The sequence below is a fragment of the Oenanthe melanoleuca genome, chromosome 3, assembly GCF_029582105.1.
Source record: "Oenanthe melanoleuca isolate GR-GAL-2019-014 chromosome 3, OMel1.0, whole genome shotgun sequence".
Classification (NCBI taxonomy): Eukaryota; Metazoa; Chordata; class Aves; order Passeriformes; family Muscicapidae; genus Oenanthe; species Oenanthe melanoleuca.
This window is the reverse complement of record NC_079336.1, coordinates 57,675,514-57,700,339: the sequence shown is the minus strand read 5'-3', so window position 1 is coordinate 57,700,339 and position 24,826 is coordinate 57,675,514. Positions and strand designations below refer to the sequence as shown.

General features: G+C 38.0%; 1 protein-coding gene across 6 annotated transcripts in view; it reads right to left on the bottom strand.

Annotated features, from left to right (window-relative positions):
• The window catches only part of ARID1B (AT-rich interaction domain 1B), a 323,079-nt gene that overhangs the window by 231,090 nt on the left and 67,163 nt on the right, over nucleotides 1-24,826 (bottom strand). For all 6 annotated transcript variants that reach the window (XM_056486539.1, XM_056486541.1, XM_056486543.1 and 3 more), the window contains exon 3: nucleotides 12,134-12,280. In XM_056486539.1, the coding sequence (XP_056342514.1) occupies nucleotides 12,134-12,280 (147 nt within the window). The remainder of the gene's footprint in view (nucleotides 1-12,133; nucleotides 12,281-24,826) is intronic.

Sequence of the window (24,826 nt, the reverse complement as noted above, 5' to 3'; positions counted from 1 at the left end):
GGCCTCCAGGAGCCACATTAAGCAAGTGATGCAGGAAGAGCTCCAAGATAAAATCATTCTCAGAAACCCTTATCTCGCTTTTTCTCTTTCGCCACTATTGCATTCCATGGATCACAGAGCATATCAATAGTGGATTTAATCAGAAACAAGACATTTCTTCTCGTTTTCCTCTCTCATACTTGTAACATGCCACAAGAAAAATAGGCCAGTTTGATGTTTGTAGTAAAATGTGACTGTTGCACACTGCACAACCTGATAAACAGCTGTCAGCTCTTCATTTACAGGCAAAAAAGGTAGGATTTTGTTCTACACATCTAAAGTTCTAGTGTAAATAAAGAGATGAGAGAGAGTCCAAAGAAGTAATCTGAGAAATATAACTTGGAAATGAGGGGTAAAATGATCATTTTATTTCCATGCATTTTCCCATGTTTACAGAGCTTTTTGGAATTTTCCTAAAAAACCCACAAAGCTTGACAGTCCAACCACGCTTTCATTTTCTACACCCCCTCCTTCCCCTCCCTGCCATTTTTTCACTGACAAAGCTGTATTTCAAACATAACAGAACAAAAAAGTTTTTTAAAAAAAGACGTCTGGCTGGTTTTGCATGTCCTATTCTTCACAGTCACTTGGGACAGACTAATATGTTAATGTGATGACTTACAGATTTTGTGCCATCCAGCATCCTGCCCTGCCACACTAGTCCTTCCTAAAACTCCATTGCTTCAGCAGACCCGAGATGTGAAGCTGGGTTGAGAAACAGCTCTGCACCCCAAAGAGAGAGCTAAACCCGGCAGAAGGTGGGCGAGGGGCAGGATTTCAAACCTGCCATTTCTTTCAACTCGGCTGCTGCAGAAGCAGAGAGCTGGGGGGCTCTGTGCCCCAGAGGGCAGCAGCCTGGCCCAGCCTGCCTGCTGCTGCCGAGGAAGCTCTCAAGCATACAGCTCTCTGGCAGAAATGAGGTCAGAGCACTGCCCGCAGCTTACAGCAGAGCTGAAAGCCTGAAGCCAGCTTACAGAATAAAGAGAAAAGCTGCACCGAGAGCAGCTGCTACCTCTAGGCTAATGGAGCTAGGTACCCAAGGATGAGACTTTGTCACTCAAGACTGGGAAACATTACTTCAGCGTTTTCTTGGGGGCTAGTCTGTGTCTGTGCTTTGAGGTAAAAGCCAGGACTTCATCTAAAGGCTCATGAAAAACTGTAAATCAGTGAGGAAGGGCTGCAAAACATCACTGAGGTGACATTAAAAAAAAAAACCAGCATAGAGAGGTTTGCTTCCTAGCTCCTGTCCTTCATATATAAAGCTATATTGTATTACAGACAATTTATATCACAGTCCTGTGACACCTGCTAACTTATTCTCTAATACTCCACCACAGAGAGACCTTAAATAAAAACTGAACAGAGATTTACCTACTATTTTATCAGCTGTACAATCATAGGAGAAGGAACTGAAGCTCAGATGCAAAAAAGACTGTAATCAACTTAGTAAATAAGGTATTCTCAACTGGTCTCTACTGTTTTGGTTAACTTTGTTTTTCAGTATGTGAAAGCATTAGTGTGTTACATTTGGGGTTGGCTACTGGAAGCAGAAAATCAGCTGCATTACCATCCTCCCTTTCCCTGCAGTCTGTGAAGACACAGAGTATCTGTACAAAAATATTTAAATCCAGCCCACCACACAGAACAGTATCTTAGTCTAAGGAGTGGGAAAAGAACAGTAATTTCCAAAAGGAAGCGCCCACATGTAAAAACAATTCAATGGACAGCATAATACAACAGTTTAAACCAACAGCAGTAAACTATTTCTTTATTCTTTTGAGATAGAGAAATCGTCACCACCATCACCACCACCACCACAATTTCTCAAAAGAAAATATTCCCAGCTGGGCTGGTGCTGGGAGTGGCAAGAGTGGGGGGAGGGTGGGGGATAAGAAAGTGGTAGACAAATGAAAGAAGTGGTGAAAACTTATAACTCTGAGACCAGACCACAGACTACTCTTTAACACAGCAATGAAAAAACAGTGATGTTCATTAAAAGTTGGTAAAGGATTACTAGGTAATAAAGCAACAATAATCCTTTCTTTTTTGTGACGGTGAAGGAGAACAATCTTCATGAATTCTGTAGGCAGAGACACAAATCTCAGACTGGTTATAGCTGGTTATTTAGCTTTCTACCTAAAAACATGCATGTGGAAGATAGTTTCTTGGCAGTCAGGGATAAACATGAGGAAGACACAAAGAGAGAGGCTGTGTTCTTCCAGAGCTTGATTTATTGAGGGACAGCTCACCAAGACCAACAGTTGTTTTCCTATCTTCCACAACATAAACACCAAGTAGTTTTGTCAACATGTAAAGGTAAACTTGTTTTTTAAAGTGGTATCTTATTTATTGTCATTTGCCATTTCGTTCCTTGTTGTTCATATCTGATTGCAACAACTAAAACACCCTGTAACAATTCAGCTGCATGCTCCAAAATCTATTCAAAATCCTACTACAGTAGGAAAAGGTGTCAGCAAAAGGAAAATACTGAAAAGCATAATGAATGCATGATAATGAAATATATGCTGGTCAATATTCAGATAATACACTGTCTCAACAACAAAATTTCAATGCAAAATACAGAAAATAAAACAAAATATATGTATACTGAAAAGCTTCAATTATTAAAGAAAATGCATGCAGCCAAAAAAATGCAGTGCTAGATTTTATGCCAGGAATATTAATAAACTTATTTTCCCTACCTTTGAGGAAAATAATGTGTGTTAATTTAAAGCCCGTTAGAGAATATTGCTATATTGCAACTGGACACAAGGTGCAATTTACAAGACCTCTGAAATTTGGAATATATACTGCTCATACAGAACTAAAATACCAAACCAACCAACCAACCAAAACAAACAGTAAAAAAACCCCAACCACTTAGATTTATTCATAGTTCTTATATTTTATAACATGATCACTTAATCTAGAATGCTATTCCTATTTGCATTTTAGAATTTTTCTTAGAACAGCATTTTTGCCTTTATATTCTAAAATATTTGCCTAGAGAACTTTTGTCACAGCCATCAGATTAGTGGATCATAAAATAAATGACAATTACATGATGAAATATCTTTTGATAAATTCACTATTCTGTTTAACTTACTGCTAAATTTCAAAGGTATAGATAAAATTATTTCTGAGATATTAATTTAGCTCTCAGAATAACATTGAAAGAAAACCTTCCTTGGGTAGTAAGGAGAGTAGTAAGGGGAACAACAATAGTTATGATCACTAATCTCCTACAACAAAATAGTTTTTATCAGCCTGCATTCCAGTAGTTTTACTATCAAGTTAATTAATTGACTCCTATGCTAATATCTAAATGCCAAACAATTAATGGCACTGAACTATAAATGGCTTTTCTTTGCTCTTGTAGAGTTATTCTATAAAGCAAACGCAATTCTGTCACTTCACTGATTTAATGCAGGCTTTGTGAGGTTAATATTCCACAGCAATTGCAAAATAAAGAACTGCTTTAATTAACCTTCTGTGATTTAAATACTGGGAGAAATCAGAACTCAGAAACTTTAAATAATATCACCATCATAACAACAACAATACTCTGTGGATCGAAGCCAAACCACTGATTTGAGAACTTTAAGAAATTCATATGGACACATGTATCTTACTGTGCTTCTAAACTCATTAAAAAGACCTTACTTTAAACATAGCCTACTAAATCCATGATAGATTTTACATAGCTTTTGTAGTTGAGCTGAAAATGTTTCCTTTTAGGATAATTTACTTATAAATACTGAAGTTTTTAGTTTGAACAAATGATTCAGCACCCCTGCTTTTTGCACTACAATACTTTGTGAAGATCTTTGTTATGGACACAAGACACTAAATCTACAAACTGATTACATGTAAGTAACTGAGCACCAAAAATTAAAGCTGCAAAGCAGGACTTCCCTTTTCCTAGGAGATTAAGTTTTCTCTTTTTCCAATGTAGCTGAAAGGAGTCTTTTATTGGCAGAGATTCTTTATGATATTGTATGCTAACTTCATTTTAGTACATGAAAAAAATCAAGACTCAGGCCTTTCAGCATTGCAATTTTTCAAGCACAAAAGCTGCAATGTGTCTGGCAGGCTCAGAATGATACAAAAACACAGGAATAAAAATTAAAAATCATCAGGATTCAGGAGGTCAGGAACATTCCTGCCAAACAGGTTTGCAACGTGTGCTGACCTATCTCCTCTGACTATCCAGCCGGGTATCAAACCCCCATCAGCAGCAGATGCCTGAAGAGGTGCACTTGCTGGTTTCTCAGGAAAAGAAAGCTGACCTTCAGAATTCCTCCTTCAAATGGAAAAACCCCCTTTCAGCAGAAAACCATTAAGAGATGAAGACAGCAAAAGAACATACATACTGAGAAAATGTTTAACTACAATGAGGGAACTTGAAACTGAAGGTGCTGTTCAGTTGTTGAGACAACTCAGAGGCAAACAAATTCTTTCACTGACAGTCCTTTGGAAGATTATAAAACAGAAGTATAAACAAGCTTGATACATTTTATACATGAACAGTAGTACCACTTCGCAAGATAAAGTACTCCTTTCTCAGTAGTATCACTCAACAAATCCAAGTTACGACAAAGACAGCTATGTGTAAGGGGTAGTTATACATGCTAACTTTAACAGCTTCAGGCCTAGCAGACTGGAGTTGGATTTCTATTTGCATAAATTAATCACAATGTCTGTAAACACTCTATTTAAAATAAAAGGGCCAAGAAAGTCTTCTCTAAATCTGAATGCAGATTTTTGGGTTTGGTCAGCAAGCCTTCAGCAAAAATAAGCCTGCGCTGCTGTGACTGCTGCTTTGTGCTATGCCCTCAATTTTGGGTTTGTGCTCAGGTGTGAGTTTACAGACAATTATACTTTCTTCTTCTGCCTGACTCTATTCCTTCTAGCTACTTGGCTCTGGAAGATTATTCTGCAAGTCTGACATGGTAGTACCTATTATAAACTTATGAATACAGAGAGAAATCACTGAGGAAAAAAAGAGAGAGGTTTGACACATTTCCTGGAATGATATAAGCAATGATGAGCAAACAGAGCGGTCCCCAAATGGACAATAATCAGCCATTCCCACTACTGGGAGAAGATGTAGCACAGGAGTCAGTTTCACTGAACTCCTGAGTTGAGCTAATTAACCTCCACCAGATAAATAGCCTTATGCTTAACACTTATTTGCTATCATAGCAGCATCATGATTATGAAATAAGAATTTATAAAAGCATTATCTAACTGGCAAATATTTCAGTCAATTAAGTACTCATTGAACATACAAGGGTTCAAACCTCTCTTGTCCTTCCTGAAAATATCATGTGCTTAAGAAAGGCTCAAAAAGGATAAATCAGTTTTATGCACAAGCTCAATACGGTTCCTATATATTCCAACAGTTCTTAAATCACTTCAGTGTTCAGCAGGTGCTGGTCACTGGTGGCTTGACTAGAAGCTAGGATTTAAGTCATGGTGTGTGAGTTTGGAAGCCATTTGCTGAAAGCCTGCTCCCCTTCCCTGCTCCCCAAGGCCAGCCAAGCTTCACTAGAGATGCAAGACGCCAATATTGCACTATGCCTTTTGGTAGCTATCAGACCTCTCTGAACCAACAAAAGATTCAGTGTACCAAAACTGATGCCTTCATACAAAATAGTACTATTGGTGTTCCTTTTACCTAATTTCAGCTCCACCCAGAAGGGAGGCTGAAAAAGCTGGCAAAGTATATATATGTATCTGTAAAAGGTCCTAGTGTCATGAGCTTGGGATTAAATGTTTTACAGGATTTACTTCTCCCTTGTACATCTTCACTCTGGAAAGAATATAATTGCTCCTAAGCTAAAAAAAAGTCCAGCATTTCAGAATGGAGTGAGTGTACACTGAGCACTAGGCATCTCTGTTGCTGAGATGATGAAAGCCATGAAGGATTTATGGTACACAACAAGCAATGGTGTCAGCCACTGCTGCCGACAGCAGGCAACTATCTCTTCTGAACATTAAATTTGATTATGAATTCCCATATAACTATAATAGCCAACTTCCACAAAGAATACTTTCCTATATGCCTGGCAGCAAATGTCAGATTAACATACAAGCTTGTTTTTCCCCAGATTTCCTGTGGTTCATAACCCAACAAATATTAAGTGCAACCACTCATCTAGTGGTAGAACAAAAGTTTAAAAAGGACAGAAGAACAAATTATTTTTATTACATTTTTAAGACACGTGCAGCTGTATGGTAGGCCTTAAAACAAATTTAAATTAAAGTCTGAAGGATTTGAGGCTAAACTACAGTACAGTCAACTGCTAATTCTGTGCCAATTTCTAGTATCTTAAGAGTGATCTGATTATAAAGAGAAATTGTATTGAAGTACACAAATTTGGACTCACTGAGGACTGTCTGTATTACTAACTAGTGAATTTGGTATTTGCATGTATGACAGTTATTCCTATTATTACAATACTATTTTTGTACAGTGTTACACCCAAAACAGCTTGACAATGTTAATTAACACGTTGCTTATTATACTGCTTAAAGAACTTCAGCAGCTCACATTGAATTTAAAAACAATACTTCATCTTCATTGTACCAAAATCACTTTAATAATTTGGTGCATTTTGCCACAATACAATTTGTTCTGTTTTCATGACAGTCATACAGATTGGACATGAAAACAGATTAATTAGTTTCACATTTTGTTCACATTTTCAAAGACTGTTTCAAATCAGGAAATGTTTTATCTGTCCTACCTTGCACTGACTCAACACTAGAAACAGATGTCTGTGAAAGAACATTCTCATCATCATCTCAGGCTTAAAACTGAGACTAATTCCAACCACTGATCCTTGTTCAGGGAAACTTAGAGAAGTCGCAGTCCCTTATGGAAACATCACTGTCTCAAATCCTCTGCCTGGAGAGACTGACCAAGGTGTCACCAGAGATGCCTCCCACCTTCTCATTTACACTGACTTCCTGCTTCAGATGCCTTTCTACCTGAGAATACTAAAACAATTCACTAAATCCTACTGGCCCAAACTGCATTTGTCCTCTGGCTCAATCTCAGTAAAAAAACCCCACCGGTTTGTCTGCTCTTTATTTGTTCTATATAGTTTGCGTTGGAAAAACATCTGGCCAAGATCAGTAGGAAAGATATATTATTCTGGGGGGCAAACAATGTTTTGGCCAGCTTTTAGAACATTTGTTTGTTTGCTTGTTTATAAAACATTTTCTCCTTTTAAGTAAAAGCAGACTAAAGAGTGAGCCTGAACTCCTTCAAAAACCTTGTAGTAACCACAACAAATGATACACAAACACACACAAACTTTTCATGCAAACAGTTAACCAGAATGACCAATGCCCCAGAAAAAGGCACATGCATGCCCCACCTCAAGGACCTGCCACACTTCTTCCCAGTTTAATCTTATGCCTGTACGTGAGAAAAGGGATCAGCATTCTATTCTGGAAACTTGCAAGCAGAGAGCTTCCAAGAAGGTGTAAAACAAAAGATGACTTCATTCAGGGTAACAGCAGTAGGTGTAGAATAAAATCACTATTTTTGTTTAACTAAGAGTAAGACCATAACTATTTTGCAGATCCATTTCATCTGTCAAAAATTGATATGGCCCCAATTCATAAAATAACACAATAAAGCTTAAAGGCACATTTCTATCTCAATACATATGAACACATGCTACATAAAGCACGAAAATATATAAACATGGCTGTTTACAAGCCAATTGGAAAGCATAAAAACCAAAAATATACATCACACTATCTTAACAAAATAATGTTTAATGATGACAGTTTAAGTTTGCAATTACATGACATTCTTGAGCAAAATATCACTTCTACTTATGGCAAAAGATTTAAAACTGCAAAAACAAGCGAAGCATTTATTCATTTATATGCCATTTCAAGATGAAAAACCCTGCCAAGGGCAACACTATAGCAGTGTAGCACATCTTTCTTTCTCTTTTTTCTTTTAAAGAGCAGTAAAGGTAAAAAGACGTTAAACAAAAAAAAAAAAAAACCAAAAACCAACCAAGGCAGTATCTACATCTACTGGCAATATCTAATGATCAATGAATCTGCTACTGCAATAAATTTGCTTAAAACAAAGCTCTTCCTTTAATGGTTTTTACACAGCAGGCTCCTGATATGAAGAGGGGATGACTGATGCTGGCTTACAATATGGTTCTATAGTAAACTGTGCCAGAATTACTATCAAATCACCTCTTATGAAACTCCCTTTCTGCCTACTATGCAATCAATTTAACAAAGATCTAAGCAACTTAACAGTTCAAACATTCAAATAAATCCCATTCTCCTCCTTCCCATCTATGCTTATTAGAAGAATGAAAGTCACAAGTCACTGGAACAGTCCCAGAAATTGTTTTATCGGTTTACTTTTATTAGACAAGATTGCATATTGAATTCAAGTGAGTCAAGAAAAAACAGCAATGGCTTCACACTTCTACAATATGTGAGAAATAAAGATGAGCACCAATTCTAAGGCACAACACAGAGTTATACCTGACCTCAGGAGCTCACTCACAATGTGTATAAAAGAGCAAAAATAAAACATCATCTGCATGAAATTTCACATCAGTTTTGCCCCTATAACAGAATACTCAGACCTTCACACTATGGAGTTTTACACAAAAGGAAACTGGTGGCAAGAAAAAGTCTGTCATCCAGACAGAATAAACATTATTTTCAGCTTTATAATCTCCAAAACAAGCAGCTTGACATAAATCTACAAGGGAAATAAAGAAAATACAGTTAGGAAAAGAAGGCAAATTAGAGAAGCCTTCTTTCCCCAATCTAGCTTTTCTCTTCTCCTTCCTGAAGCAAAACCAATTCAATCACACTCACATCACAAAATCAATATAGAAAGACAAAAAAATGGTTAATGAAGAATATAGAAAACATGAAGGAAATTCATTTGCAAGCTGAAAAGAAAGAGCAAAACTAAGGATGACAGACAAAAAGGATGACAGATTGTATGACTGAAACTACCTCACTTTCTAATTGACAGGATTATATAAACAGGATGTACTGATATTTTTAGGAGCAGAAACAAGATAGATACACCAACTGGTGCAACAGGTAATATATGATTCTGTAGTTTATTTGAAAATTGTATTTAGAATATGCAAAGCCAGTTTTAAGTCACAGCAACACAATCACATATATTCAAAGAGACCTTCAGAGAGAGGTCATGAAGTCAAACCTCCAGTTCAAAGCATTGGGGTGCTTGGGGGCTTCATCTACTTGAATTTCTCCAGTGGTAAAGATTCCAGTCTCTCTGGAATTTTGTGAGGTTTATAATTTTTGTGTTTGTTTCTTTTACAGAGCTGCAACATCCCTCTTGTTAGTGTGTCCCTACTGCTTCTTGTCCTTCCACTATGTCCCTGAGGTAAGTTTGGCTTTGTTCTCACCTACATTCCCCAACTTGGTACCTTCTCCTAAAACTAAACAAGTACCTGCTCTTATATCTCTTGTTAAAATTTTAATCCAATAAATTATAATTCTTTATTTTTCAAAGGTAATCAGTCTCGTATAAGCAGAGATATGTATGCTTAAGTAAGCACAGTCTGTAAATTTTTTCTGTCAGCAGCAGAATTTGACATATGCTCCCAACTTTTTTGGTTTTTTGTTCAGTATCAATTTTTGTATTCCACACTGGTTACCACTTGATGGTAATTCTACAATGCATTACCAGCAGAGAAAGAGCACTATTGCTGAAGTGTCAGAACTAAAGGCTTCAGTTTCTTGTGTTAGGAATTGTTTACTAGATGAGCAGTTCTCAAAGAATGGGAAAGCACACAGTGGTGAGGTTTTACAGAGAAACACGACAGAAGACGTGTTCACCTGCTGATTTTTCTTGAGAAAGGGGGGAAGAGCAGCCATGGAACATATCTGGAGATTGTGAAAGAAGCAAGCCCCAAGGTGTTTTAGGACTACTTATTATTTATACAAAATAGTCCCATCTACACACAAATACTCCAATTACACAGTGAAATTATCATGTAATTCAGAACCCGAGATCAGAGTTCAAAATTTAAGAGGCTGATCACTACTGAAGAACAGTCATTCACAAACCATCAAGAATTCAGGTACAATTCTCACAGAAAGGAATACCAACTGCAAGGGTGTATTGGTGAGGACCTAATACATCATCTCAACTTGCAGATTGAGGCAAAAAATGTCTACTGACCTTCAGATGCCTGTATCACCCTTAGAGCCTGGATTTAGACTGCCCTTCAGCATCACCTCAAACCCACAAAAAGGGAATTTGGCTACATCAAGGCTGGTATCTTTTACCTGTGAATGTGCCCCTGCTTTTCTCTTCATCCAGTTCTCAGAAATAGGAAATATGCTGAAGGCTTTACTCTAATTTTGCCTTCATCCTTCTATGATCCCTCTCACTTCACTGCACAAACCTTCTCTTTCCCAGGATTGATAGCAAATGATGTAATTGGAACACCTATCAACTGATAAATCAGGACCTTGTTACTCTTAAGGCCTATAAAGTTGGAATGTTTTGTGTATTTTTTTAAACCAAAATATTCAATCTGTTTCAACTGACAGTATATTTAAAACATGACAAGGTGTCCAAGGCAGCAAAAAACCCATTTCAATTTCACACACTGTGATATGTAGACATTGGAGCAGCTGTGTTTCTTCTATCTTATAGGCTGTATTACTAGGTCTTTATCTGCTGAGACTTCACCAAGATGCTTATGAACAGTATTTTCAAGTCATACAGAAATCAAGCATTTAATGGCAAAGTAAAAAGGAAGAAAATTAAATTTAAAGACACAACTGCAATCTTTAAAGTTGCAGTTACATATAATCCAAAAGATGGAATGTGGTGACATTTACAAGAATATCATAGATACAATTAAGAATTCTATTTCATAAACCATCCAGCATTTTAATGAAAAAAGTTAATTCTCAATGGAATTTTAAAATGTAGATGAAGAAAAATTAACATGTAATTACACAGTGAAATTATCATAGCTTTATTTTAAAGTCAAAGGAGGGGAGTCTCCAGTATCATTGCCACTTACAGCATCTTTTGTTAGTTTATTTTACACACTATTTTTATTTCAAGCTGAGATTTCTACATTGCACCAGCATAATCCCAAAATGTTAATCAACCATGCCTGACAGAATTCCCCAGTGACTTGCAGCAAGTGCTGATGCTTCCACTAATACCCAGTCCTGAGCAACTCACTTTTGTTAGATTTCCCAGGATGGCGAGTACGCTTTAGTTTCATCCTTCCATTTCCAGATCATCTCTCCATGATTAACAGAGCTGAGACTGCAGATAGAACTGAGCCTACATGTTCAGCTGCATCAGCTATCCACATCCATTTTGTTCAGTATCTAAAATCCAAGTGTTTCTTCAGCTCTGGGAACCAGACCCATACATTATCACTTCTGATCTTGGTTAAAAACAGAATCACTTGAAATTAATTTTAATGCTTAATATAAAGAGCACAACTCAAAACCAGCAATGGATTATGAATTTGTATGTGCGGTTTCACTAACTGGATGTACAAATTAACAACATTCAAATTAATAGCTACAATATCCATTGAAAATATCTTTTAAGAAGCTACCTTGACAAAGCAACCCCAAAATGACTTGAACTCCTCCACAAAACCCCAAAACAGCAGTGACCACATTAGATGCAGGAATTCTCAACTGTCTGCTTTGTGAGGAAACAACAAAACAAAAGCAAGGAGAAGCTCCAGCATCCACTGACATCTCATCAAGAAATTGTTACCTGTTTTAAAAGCACAGTTAATAGTGGCCGGGACATATACACTGGCTTTACCCTAAAAGAGTGGTATGAAATAAAATCTGAAAATGTGTGCAGATGTATTTGTGCATACATCCTAAAGACCATTCAGAAGGACTTGTCTGATTATCTGTTTATTTAATTTTGCCCAACTTAGTATTTAATTATTGTTACTCAATTAACACGAAAAGATGAGGGGTGGGTTTTGTTCAGTGCACACGGGTCCCTTTTACACTTCCAGCCCCAGGGTGAGTGTCAGTAGTGGAGGACAGTGCTTACCTGCTGAGCCTGGTACCTCTGCTGGGCCTGCGACAGATACTGTGCCTGGGGCGGCAGGTGCTGGGGCTGCGGCTGCTGGTTGTAGTACGGCTGCTGGCCCTGCTGGCAGTAGCCACTTACACCTTGCTGACCATACTGAGGTGGGATCTGTTGGAAGAGCCAAGCAAAGCAAATGCATGAGTGGAAGCAGAAGGACATGAAATCAAGCTATTTCCCACCCACACAGCAACCTCAGCAGAAGTGACATCCTCAGCTACACACCGGACCCAGCAGTCTGACTCCTTTACTCAGCCGCTAATGGGGGCCCTTAGATCCTCCTGCCTTAGCAGGAGCAGTAAGCCCAAGTGCCCTGCATAGTTACTCTTCTCAGGAACAGCTTCTAAGGAAAATACTACACTTCTGAACATCACAGTTCTGTAATACCCACCCTTAAAACACAGAAGCAGTTATTTGAAATATTTGCTCTCCCTAGGCACATACATTACTGAGGCAAATCATCAGAATGGTGCACTGACCCAAGAATTGCGGAAAAGGACACTTAAACAGACATTGAAAGAGAAAAGCAAATTGCCTTTTTAAAAATTTTCTTTTCTTTTTTAGCAATCACATACTAATTTTTATTTAATGTTTTGCCCACAATCCTCAGGTTTTTAGTGTTTGTATTTAAGGCTTACACAAAAGTTTTAGAGTTCGGCAGGATTTTGGTTTTGTCAAATTCAATCTCTCTTAGTCTTCTACCCCCTACTAAGATAGATGCTTTTTTTAAAATAACAACAAAACAAAATAATGTGTTACGCTCCAGTTGGAACATGTATCATGTACTGAGAACCTGCACACACTGAGAATTTAAGTTAGAACCAAAACCAAGTCAATTACAATGTCAGAGAAATTTTCTGCATTGGTTTAGTCTATAAGCCTTGTATCAATAGACACTGACATTTTCTCGAGGTATTTGAAAAAGCACACTTTCAACGGACTCCTGGTATCCTGCCCAGATTTCCCTGATTTTAGCTACCTATGCTTTCCCCCTAAACTCCAGAATTAAATATCATTTCAGAAAAATAACAGATGCAGCACACGACTTCTCCCTTCAAGAATGGACCTCCTGTTGGTCCTGCACATCCCTGCCCTAAGCAACTGACTCAAATACCTGAGCATATCTGAAATGCTTTGATCTCTGAACTGTTCCCCCTGAAATTCTGATACAATGATAAATCTGTTTATTCAACAAGCAAACACATACCTGTTCTACCTAAGGTTAATTTACTACATTCATTCAACAGTATTTGCTAGGTAATAATAATAATAATAATAATAATAATAATAATAATAATAATAATAATAATAATAATAATAATGTTAGTAATAATACAAAGTTAAACACCTGTTTATGCTGTTTTTATTATCACAACTTGATCTGCTCCTATTACTTCTGCCAGAAGTTGGCAGTCCTACCTCTTGGTTACCCCTAAAGTCAGCACTGTAACCTCACTCCTGCACTTGCTCTCTTTGCCCTCACTTCCATTTCCTTTCCCATAGTTTCACTGGCAGTTGAACGTCCCTGTGACCAAAGCAACCCTTTCTGACAAATACTCTCTCCCCAATGATGCATAAATGAAGCCTTTATAATGCAAACTAAAAAGGGTGTGTTGGAATATCATCAGGCAAACAGACAGCTGGAGTCTGGGATCTGACAGAAGACCACATGGTGATTTGCCCATCATCTGCAAAGGTCACAGAGCCTGGACTGGTTCCTAGTAAATGCTGAGGAGAAACCTATGTTGTGATCCATCTGGGTTCCAGTTACATTGGGAAGAAAAGATATCCAGACAGCAAAATATGGGCTGCTGGGGAAAAAAAAAAAAAAAAAAAGAAAAAGAAAAAAGAGAACTTGAATGCCAGTTGACAGGAGAGCAACAAAGCAAAAGATAAGATGCATGAGAAACTAGAATACTTCTAGAATAAAGACACTTGTACAGGAGAGCTGGAGTTTACCTGAACACAGGAGCCAGGTCACTGGTACATAAGGTGCAAGAAAATGAAATTTTAAAATGAAGAGGGGATTAGAAGAACACAAGGTTAAAAAGCATGGTATTGCTATGTCAAATGAAGACCTGGAGATTTTGGGTCATCAAATGAAGATGCTGAGAAGAATCAAAGAATGAAAAAAAGACATGCAGTGACTGCAGAGTAAATAGAGTGGCAATAAGAAATTCCAACAGTACATGGAATTCTATCCAAAGAGAGGTGGACTGGATCACCAGAACATCAAATTGCAAACAAAAGCACTAATAGTCGTAACATAAGAAATATGGTGGAAAGGAAATAATTCGTGGGGTCTCTAGTAGGTATCATCATACAAATTCAGGGAGAAGACAATAACAAAGTAACATTACATGCTACATAGCATTTAAAAACTAATCAACTCCATCTCAGCAAGCAGCAGAGGTCTGGAGCTTGGTCAGATCAGCAAGATTGAGCTCTGGAACCACCATGCATGGCCAGACTACAACAATGCTGACAGCAGCACACTAGCAAGATCAGCAAAAGGCATGCTGCAAGATTGATCAGGGGGAGATTTCAACTCCTCCCAGACAGACTGAGTAAGCAGACTACAAAGCTGAGACCAAAGTATCAGATAACTGTCAAATGTTGTTCCATGGAATTGCAGGTAAGGGAATCTGCATGAAGAGCTACTGCCTTTGGCTCAGACCAGAGCAGCAAGAATCATCTGCTACTGCATCCTGCAGCTGCACAGCCACTGTGCATCAGTGACCATAACAGAGTTAAATTGAGCATCCCTACAGGAACAATGAAACCCAAGGGATCTACTACTGTCACGCTTAACTTCAAATAGTGTAACTACACAAAAATGAGAAAGCTTGTTAAAAGGAATCTCTAACAGACAACTATGAGAAATAAAATCTGACTGGCAGCATCAAAGCTGTTTAACAACAACCACAGGGAAAGCACAGAAACAATATTCACCACCCATTCAGAAAAAATTGATAAGAGCAAAGGGACACCAGCAAGGCTCACTGCAGCTTTCTAGAGGCAAAAAGGCATCCCCTTCAATAAGCCAGCACCAGGCCCAAATGAGGAAAACAGAAAAGACTGTAAACTCTGGCACTTCAAATGTACTAAAACAGGCCAGAAAGAACTGTTGGAAAAGCTAGAAAAGGGAATCAAAGGAGTAATGATTCATTTCTTCAAACACATCAGAAGTAGGAGGTCTGCCAGAGTCTGAAGTGACGAATGATGATGAAGGTATAAGGGGAGATACAGAGAGCACAATGCCATCACAGAGAAGCTTAACAAAATCATTGGCTCTAGTGTGAACTGTGGAAAAATCTTGGGGTGTTCCCATGCTGGAGTCCTTTGTGAGGGACTTGATAAATGTCTCTGAATCTGATAGGATTTTTCATGGAATAAAGAGACAAATGATCAGTGAGAAGTGGTTTGGGACCACAAAGAATCACCCCAGAGGTCTAATAAAATTCAAAAAGCTAAATTACTAATGACCATATATAACCTCTAAACTGGAGCTGCCTTGGTAGGTGAGAACTGCAGTATGGCTTAAAAAGGAAAGTCAGAGATTTGAGTAATTTAAGACTACATAACACTGATGACTGCTCTGGATAGATCAGGGCAGATAGACAGGAAGATGAGATTTTGGAAACATCAACACAGCAAAAGAAAATTCCTCTCTACTGACTTCTTGGACTTACTAGGAAGGGTCAGACAAAAAGGTTCAGGGAAATGCAACAAGAATCATCACAGGTATAGAACAGTATCCATAAAAAGAATCTATAACCCTCTGAGGATGGAAAAGACACCCGGAAGCAGGAACATGGTGGAAAGCTACAAAAGCATTTTGTCCAACAACAATTTGGATGCATTCAATAGCAGAAGCGAACTTCAAAACAAGAAAGAAACAGGTTCTTTAGTCACAGAGGTAGCAGATGTTTAGAACTCCTTGCCAAATTGATGTTTTGAAAGCTGAAAGTTTATGTGGGCTCAAGCAAAGACTGGAAAAGTTCACAAAATACATCCTCTGAGGGTTACCAAATTTATAGAGCCACATCTGGCTCAGGAAGTCCCTGAACTGAAAATAGCTGGAGGCTTGAAGAGTACTGGGGGAAGTACCACATGCTTGCTTTGTTCTGACTCTCCTCTAGGCATCCAATTAAAGCCTCCACTGGAGGCAGGATATACAGGGTGACATGAACCCTTGATCTGCCCTGCTAGGGCCATGCCTATGTTCTCACCTCTATGCAAAAGATAAGCCAGTCCCCAGAGAAAACAATGAAACTTTGGTCTGCAAGATACCAAGTAACAAATGTAAGCAACCTGAAGTGGCAATAACACCTTGACTTCCAAAGCTCTGAGACTTGCTCCATTTTCTTTTTTTTCCCAAGCAAAAAATATTTTCCCAAGCAATCTGATTTCAGACACTGGTTTAAGGAACGGCTCTTGTTTAAGGAACAGCTCTTGTTCTGATTTTATATATCAGCTACTTACATTAGAATTTTCCTCCATATCCTCCCAATACAAACTGTTTTTAAAAAAACAACCAAACACCACCACCTAAAATACAGCAATAATCATAATGCTACATGTATGTTTGGATGCTGTTCTCTTCAGTGCAGAGACTCATCAGCACTGCATTAGCAGAACACTCCATATAATTGCTGTGGCTATTTAAATAAATAACAAACAACAACATGCAAATTAATCCTCCCGCTTTACTGATGGGGATCACAAGATACCGCTTATGGACAAATGTTTATTAAACAGCATTAAAAAAAAAAAAAGCTTAATTAAAATCTCCCCAGAACAAAACAAATCTAAAGCCAATTACTTACAATGCTCGGAGTGAATGACCCAAGCATCCTCTTTCTTCATAAAGTAAACCCTCCCTCCCCTTCTCCCTTAAACACACATTTTTTTGGCCACACAATGCAGGAGATGAGAATTTGGCAAACTTCATCGTGCCTGTGGTAGTGCAGACATTCTGGGGACAGCTGAAGAGAGAACAGACCTGAGTTTGAATCTATTTCTAGGCAAGCACAGAAACTGTAATAATTACTTTGGACTCCTATCTGACTTGCACAGTATAAATAACATTATTTTGGGAAAAGTATGGCTGACCATCACTGATTACACCACTCTGAACACAAAGAAAGAAAGGATGAGAATAAAAGGAACAAAACTGGCAGCCAAAATGAAGAGATGGGGCAAATCCAATTAAACCTATAACTTAGGCCATTATCTTTAATTCTTGTTTGAATAAGGGATCTGGTGGCAGGCATTCTTTTTCCAAGTAATACCTTGATAGAAACGGGAGTTCTAAGCAATTTTTGCATGCAATCCACGACTGATGTCAAAGAAGAAGGATCATTAGACAGCATTAGAGTCATTATAATAATTTTTAAAATTAAAATGTAACAGAATTAGTGTGTTAGCGTAGGTACACTTATAATACCAGCAATATACATCTCCTTCCCTTTTACACCATCCTGATGGTTAAATCCAGTCAATAATGGAAGAAGCTTTACATGCCCCCTGATCACAAAAAGCTCTGCGAAGTCGCTCTGGGACCCACTGCAACCCTCAGATGTCAAAACATGCTTGCTACAGGGCAAGAGTCCTGGATACATCCTTGCTTCTCCCTGAAAACTACTGGGGGCCCAAAAAGTGAGGCATGATACTGGATATCCGTTACCCTGGATGACACTGGTAGAAGGCAACAACACAATCTGGAAGCTGTGGACCACAGAGTCATGATATAAAAATCTGGGGGAAAACAGGTTTGTCTGGCCTGATCAGCATTAAGCCCAGCTCACAGAGAGAAGTAAAACTGACCTTCAGGGGCAGGGGTGCCACTCAGAAGAAAGGGTGGCACTAGCTGGTTCAGCCAACTTTGCTGAGGAACAGTGAGAGAGAATATTGTGAAACAAGTACCACACTGAGTAATAAAATCATCAGTGACATTCCACTTTCTTAGCACCTGTAACACTGTAATTGCATAGAAATTAGAATTTTAAAATGCATAGTGAAGGACATTCTCAGAAAAATAAAATCCTACCAACTTGGTACTTTACACTAGGAGTAGACACAGCATATTCCTTCAGTTAACAAAAGGGTAACGCAAGTACGTAATTCTACTTATTTTAATTTTGGTGGTCAATTCAGTTATAACTTTAAAGAAAGATGTCAGTTCCTATCAGACCTTCAAATAAAACACTTGTGATTTCTGAAACAACTTCTGTTTTAGTTTTAGATTTCCAAAGCCAGACCTCTGCCAAACCCTAAGTATTTTCCTCCAGACATTTAAACCAAGATTTCTCCACACTTTCCAATAGAAAGCTGTAATGGAAAACTAACTCCCTGACTTTCACATGCTTAACAAAAAGATCTGGTTCATATCTAGAACTTTCAAATTCATATAAGCCCAGGTCTTCATCTGTATGTTTAGCTGAACTATAGGAAGAAGAAAAATATAATATGCTTATACAGCATAAGAAAAATCCTCTGGCACATGTTCAGTGGAATATTCTGTCACAGTTAGGGCAGCATGGTCGCCTGCCTCAAATCAACATGTTCAACCCCAGTATGCTTGTGCACACAGCCTTAATGAAGGCTAAAAATCTTTCTCACTGAATGACAAAAAAGAAAAAAATCTAAAAGGAAACCAAGTAGAAAGCTGGGTGTTAATGTCAAGGCTATTAATCAGAGGTAAATCTGAAATCCTGATGCTACGGGATTCTATTCATACATTCTATAAATTCTATTACTTCTTCTCACTTAGCTTTGACCTTTTGACAATTCATTGGTCACAATGTTCACCTGTGTTACTGTCTTTCCTACACTGCTTGCCTTTACACTGAAGTATGAACTTTAAAATCTTATTAAAAGCCTTTAAAATATTAACACTGAGCCTGATACTGGTCCACCCTGTGACCCAGAGCAAGGAAGCAAAAGCATAAAAAGCATGTTTCTGTGTCACAGAACAACAATCCCCATTCCAGAACTTGCAAGGTAGTGGATTTTGCAGAGTCATTAAATGCATGCCTATGTTGAAGACTGCAGTGCAGCACAGAGATCTGCAAACTAGCTCAGATACTGGCAGGAGCCTACACCAAAAGCTGTGCTCAGCTGATTTGCCGTGCTCCATAGAAGGGTGAATTAGGTCAAAGAGAGACCCACACTCCTGTAGCCAGACTGCTTCTTGTACACAAGCCAGTTCATTTAAAAAGGTAGCTCAACCATCTTCAGGAGACGCTGCAGTCTGCAATGCAGTCATAGCCAGTACTACAGAAAGGACAGGACTTACACACGTGCCTGTAATCCCCTCTTCCCCAAGAAGTACACGGCAGCACAATTACACCACTTGTCAGTGCAATTTATATGGCATCACATATGTACCTGTCATAAGGTGCTCTCTATATACTGCCTTTTACTGTAGCTTAAATCAAAGCAGCATGAGCTAACCAATTATTAATACAGGCAATTTTCCTCTCCTAAGAAAGCCCCAAACCAACCTACCAAAAAAAAGTGTAAAAAAAAATCTACTAAGATTACATGATTAAGGAACTCTTCAGTCAGAAAATACAGATGTTAAAGTTCCAAAAGCAACATTAACTGAGCCATGTTACACATATATAGCACCTTCTCTTTCTGATTTATGTTGTCAAAGGCATTTCATAAAATACAAAGGATGTGAAATGTGGCTTAGCTAATGTGGCTGCTAGAATCTTATCATTTATGTTTTCTGACTTCTTAGCTGTGCAACCTTCACATCTTATTAACATAGTTTTTTGCATAGACTGTAGTATGGAATAGTACTTATGTTTTATGTATTGATATATTTTTGATGTACTGAGATTTTGAATAAGTTTGCTATTCTTCATGATGAGAGCCAAATAAATAAAGACTACTACCACAAAACAGTCAATCATTTATACGGAAAAGCAATATCTCTCCTTCCAAAAAAGAACACTTTGATTCCCCTGTCAGAAATTGATGAAAACTACCTCTGCTCTAAATGCTAAATCTATGCCAATATCACAACCACCTCCCACTCTCACCTTCCCCTAAAAACAACAAACAAAAATAAAAAATTTGCATGTTTCATATGAGCTAAAATTAGTTTCAAGGGAAAGGAAAACAGCTGAGTCTAGAAACAAAAGGAAGTAATTTTTCCTACAGCAGTGTTGATTCACACAGTGCATTACAGCTTGAACTAATGCAACATTTGGTCCATTCTGCAAGTTAAGGGATGAAAATATAATCTCCAGTAGGAGATTTCCACATTGCTGTATCTATGTTCTCAGACTGACACTATAGGGAAGACTAAAAATTTGTAGCAGAATTGTTTTTACAAGAGCTATTTTGATATATTGCATTATAAATAGAGAGAAATCATGGTGCCTACACACACACACACTCTCAAGTGATGAGTCAGGTAAGATATCTATTCTTATACTCTACCTTCCTTCCTTTTTTTAAGAAAAAGCGATCAAAAGAATTAAAAAGAATCATGTAATCTGCTTGAGTAATAGAAAGGAAAAACACATCATAACTGTCACAGCCTGATCTCTGTGGTGATTCTAATGGTTGAAGCTTCAGTAAAATACTTGAAGGAAACCTTTTGCTGTGTGAGTAGCAGGGAATTCACCTATGAAATGCCAGCCATTACAGAAAAATGCAAAATCCTATATTTAACCAATTTTTAATCATGTAACAAATAATTTATTACAGAGCACTTCTTGAGTATCCATGAATGGAATAAACAGTGATCTTTGATCCCCAAATCCTCTAGTTGCCATTTACTTTCCAGGAAATTTGTTACAATTTTGACCACTATTTCACAAATGGTAATTAAAATAAAATACCGTTAAAAAATACAGAGAAACTTGTTTCTTCAGACAAATTCTGAAATGTCATTCAAACCTTCTAAAGCAGGGAACACAATTGAGAGGTATGGGTTGAGTTTGAATACCAGGTAATCCAGCTGCATGAGTAATCCTCCAATTTTATGCCTTTATATACAGAGAGATACCTAGCACTTAACTACTGGAGACTGAAAAATCCCTCAGTAAAACAGCTTTCACTCTAAGTTTCTTCTGGCACATAGTCTTGGTAGGAGGAAAAATTGCAAACATTCTTTAATCTCAGTAGTGAGAAAAATGCAGAATGTGCACACACCCTGTTTATCATTGCTTCCCTGGCATCTTGCACACCCTTGGGTTTTCTTTCTTTCTTCCAGTCTTTTGAAAGAAAAGGGTGCTTTTTAATTAATTCATGTTCTCCTCCAAAGATATCAATCTTGATGAATACTGTCTTTACCATTCCTAAACTCAATGGCATTCAGAACTAAATCCTTTGAGATCGTTCAGAGCCCTTCACCGTATCTCTTAGAACGGCAGGAGAAGAATATAAAACATCTTCCACAGGGAGCAACACCACACACTCTTAAGCAAGCTAAGCCTTTATCTTCTTTCCACCCAAACTTGCCCGTTCATAGGGCTTCACAGACTCTTACAGCACACACCCTTACACCCAGTATGTAAAGCGACTCTCAAAGAGAGTTGCAGGGGGTTTTCGTACAACGGCATGTAGTGACAGGACAAAAGGGCATGGCTTCAAACTGAAAGAAGGCAGGTTTAGATTAGGTATTAGGAAGGATTTCTTTATTGTGAGGATGGTGAAGCACTGGAACAGGTTGCTCAGAGAAGTTCTGGATGCCCCATCCCTGGAAGTGTTCAAGACCAGGTTAGATGGGGCTTTGAGCAACCTAGTCTAGACACCTAGAAGGTGTCCCTGCCATGGGTGGTTGGAATTTGATGATCTTTAAGGTCCCTTCTGACCCAGACCATTGTATGATTCTATACTTCAGTTCAGTAGTGTCTTAGTACAAAGTTATCTGCCAAGGTGTGCACCAATTTCTGGTCTTTAACAGAGACCCCATCTAGTTTTGGCACAGACACCTCTGGTAAGGTCAACACTTTTGAGTCAACCCCCACAAACAGAACACCAGCAAGTCATCTTCTGTTCTGGTCCTTCACTGTGTTACGGGATTTTTAATTGAGAAAAACTTGCAATGAACACAGAATGACAGAACAGATTTACAGTTCTTTGTGTTCTCATTATGGATTTGAATCCCCAAGTAGTGTCCACAGCACAAGAGGTCAGTCAACACACAAAGAAAAAGGGATGACCTCCCATATCTATCATTTAGGTTCAGCAATATCTGTGATAAATTTACTCATTTGTACAGACCAAATTCTTCTAGTTTCTTCTATTGTAGTGGGATCAAAACCATAGTTTTCTTCTGGACACTAAAAATTCCCCATAGCAAGGAACCCTGAGGCAAAGAGAATACTGGCTGAACTAATGGTAAGAAAATTTGATTACATTTCTACCCATCCAGGATAATTTATTATCCTGCAGCATAGCCTAAGATCGGGATCCCATTCCTGTTGAACAGTTCCTCAATATTCTTTTGAGGGTACTTATGATGGCGTAGAAAATCAAGAAATACAGAGCAACTCCTTTCAGAAACTCTTCTTCTTGACATGAATTTGACCAAAATGCACTACCAATAAAACCAAAACCAACCAACCAACCAAAACAATTTTTAAAAATGGGAAGATGTAAATCTTTTCTGTGATGGCTTTTCTTTCCCTATCCCCACTGGGAACAGATGAAAACCAAGTCAGCCTCTTAAATAGGAGTACTTACATAACAGCTGTGATTCCAAATATTCCTGCAAGTATTTTTAAAAGAAAACTTTCAAATCACTCCTTGTAGTTGCAGAGTTCAGATATTTGATTTATTCCATTTCTATTATTTAATTTGACCTATTACTTAGCACTGGAAAACATCAAAAGAACCCTGACAGAAACATCAAAGACATCTATCTTATAAATTCATAGCTGAAACCATATAGCACATCATAATTTTTAAAATAATTACAGTTTTATTATACTCAAAATAAGATGATTACTGTAAATTATTCCTCATATCAGTTACCACAAGTAAGTTTTAGAAACATCTGCTAAATGTAAGTATCTGGATACAGTTAATCCAATTCATGTAACATAATACTCAAAATGGAACAGAAAAACAAATGAGAACCTTTAAAGTCCTAACATCACTTATTAAAAATTACCTGTTTTGCTTAATTGAAAATAGGCCTTAAAAAAATATGAAGAATCAACAACCAAATTCATACATTCATTCTACCAAACTACTAGAACTTTTTAAAAATTAATATTGCAACTAAATTTAACTCGAATATATTTGGCTTCATCTGTTAATGTTCATAATATCTACCACTCTTTCAAAGCCTCCAAGCAGCTCCAGTATATCCATGCATGCACCTTCCTTTCTTGAAAGCTCAAGACCCCCTTCCCCCAAGTCTGCTTGTTTTGGGCTATTATCTGAACACCTATTTTGTTTAAACATTCACAAAACGAATTCCTACACACACAAGAAAATGCTTCCTTCTCATTTATGTCCAGACTGAAGTAATATCTATCTGTACACAAAATTAACACACAAGTGTATAATTGTAGTTTTCTGCTCAAGTGCCCAATTATGCACTTTGAAACACTTCAAAGGATCCGTCAGGAACATTCAATACCTCCAAACTGTAAAGTCCTGAGCAGTATCTTTTGACCAGACAGCTGCATTATGGAGAAATCTTTCAGCTAAAAACAAAGAAAGCAATCAGCTTTTTCTTCCTCCAGGATACTCAGGCTGTAAAGAATGGTGGGACCTATCTGGTGCAGTGCATTTCGCCACAACTAAGAGACAAGCAGAAAACTGAACAGTTTGTTTTGCTTTCTTGTAATATGTCCCAGGTAAGCACAAGAGGCCCAGCCTCCAGACTGCTCAGAAAGGTGATCAAGAATGTTTGCAACAGATAAGTTAGGACCTTACACCTTCCTCACTTCAGCCCCAAGTCAGCCACAGCTCTCCACACACTTGGTGAACATTCATCCTCTGCCTTCTCACTTCTCCTTACAAAATACTTTTAAGAAGCAGTTTGTTCAAAAAGGGAGTGCAGGAGGTGACTGTCAACAGTTTTTTGTTACATAAATAAATTTCTCTGCGCATGTGGTGGAGAAGGGAAATCTGTGTTAGCCCATCTGACTTTGCACTGAAATGGGTTACAGGTGCTCACACAATGCATTACACTCTTTCACACAGACTGCTGATAAACTTGCCGTATCCTTCATATTATAGTTTATTAGAACCACTGGTGTTGTTCGTGGCAGGGGGTAAGTGCAGGGATGTCCCAGCAAACACAAGAGAAGATAAGGAGACAAACTTGCTTCACATGACAAACACCAAGTTCTCAATAAATAAAAGGTGAGGAAATCAGGAGTGGTAAAAACAGTGTAAGAAGAATGTAGGCAATTCATTACATTAAAAACATACTAAGAAAAGGGCTTCAGGCTGACTCTAAGATGGTTAAGCAGTGATGCCATGTTAGCAAAGGTTTTCCTCAGTAAAACCAAGACACAGTAACTTACAGTGAGAAAATGCAATGCTCTATGCAAGTTGTATGGGATTTAGCATCAAGTGTCAGGGACATGTAGCCACTGTTTGCTAACCATCAGCAAAGAAATAAGATGAGCCCATTTGTGAGCTCAAAGAGTGGTCACTGCTACCAGGCAGAGT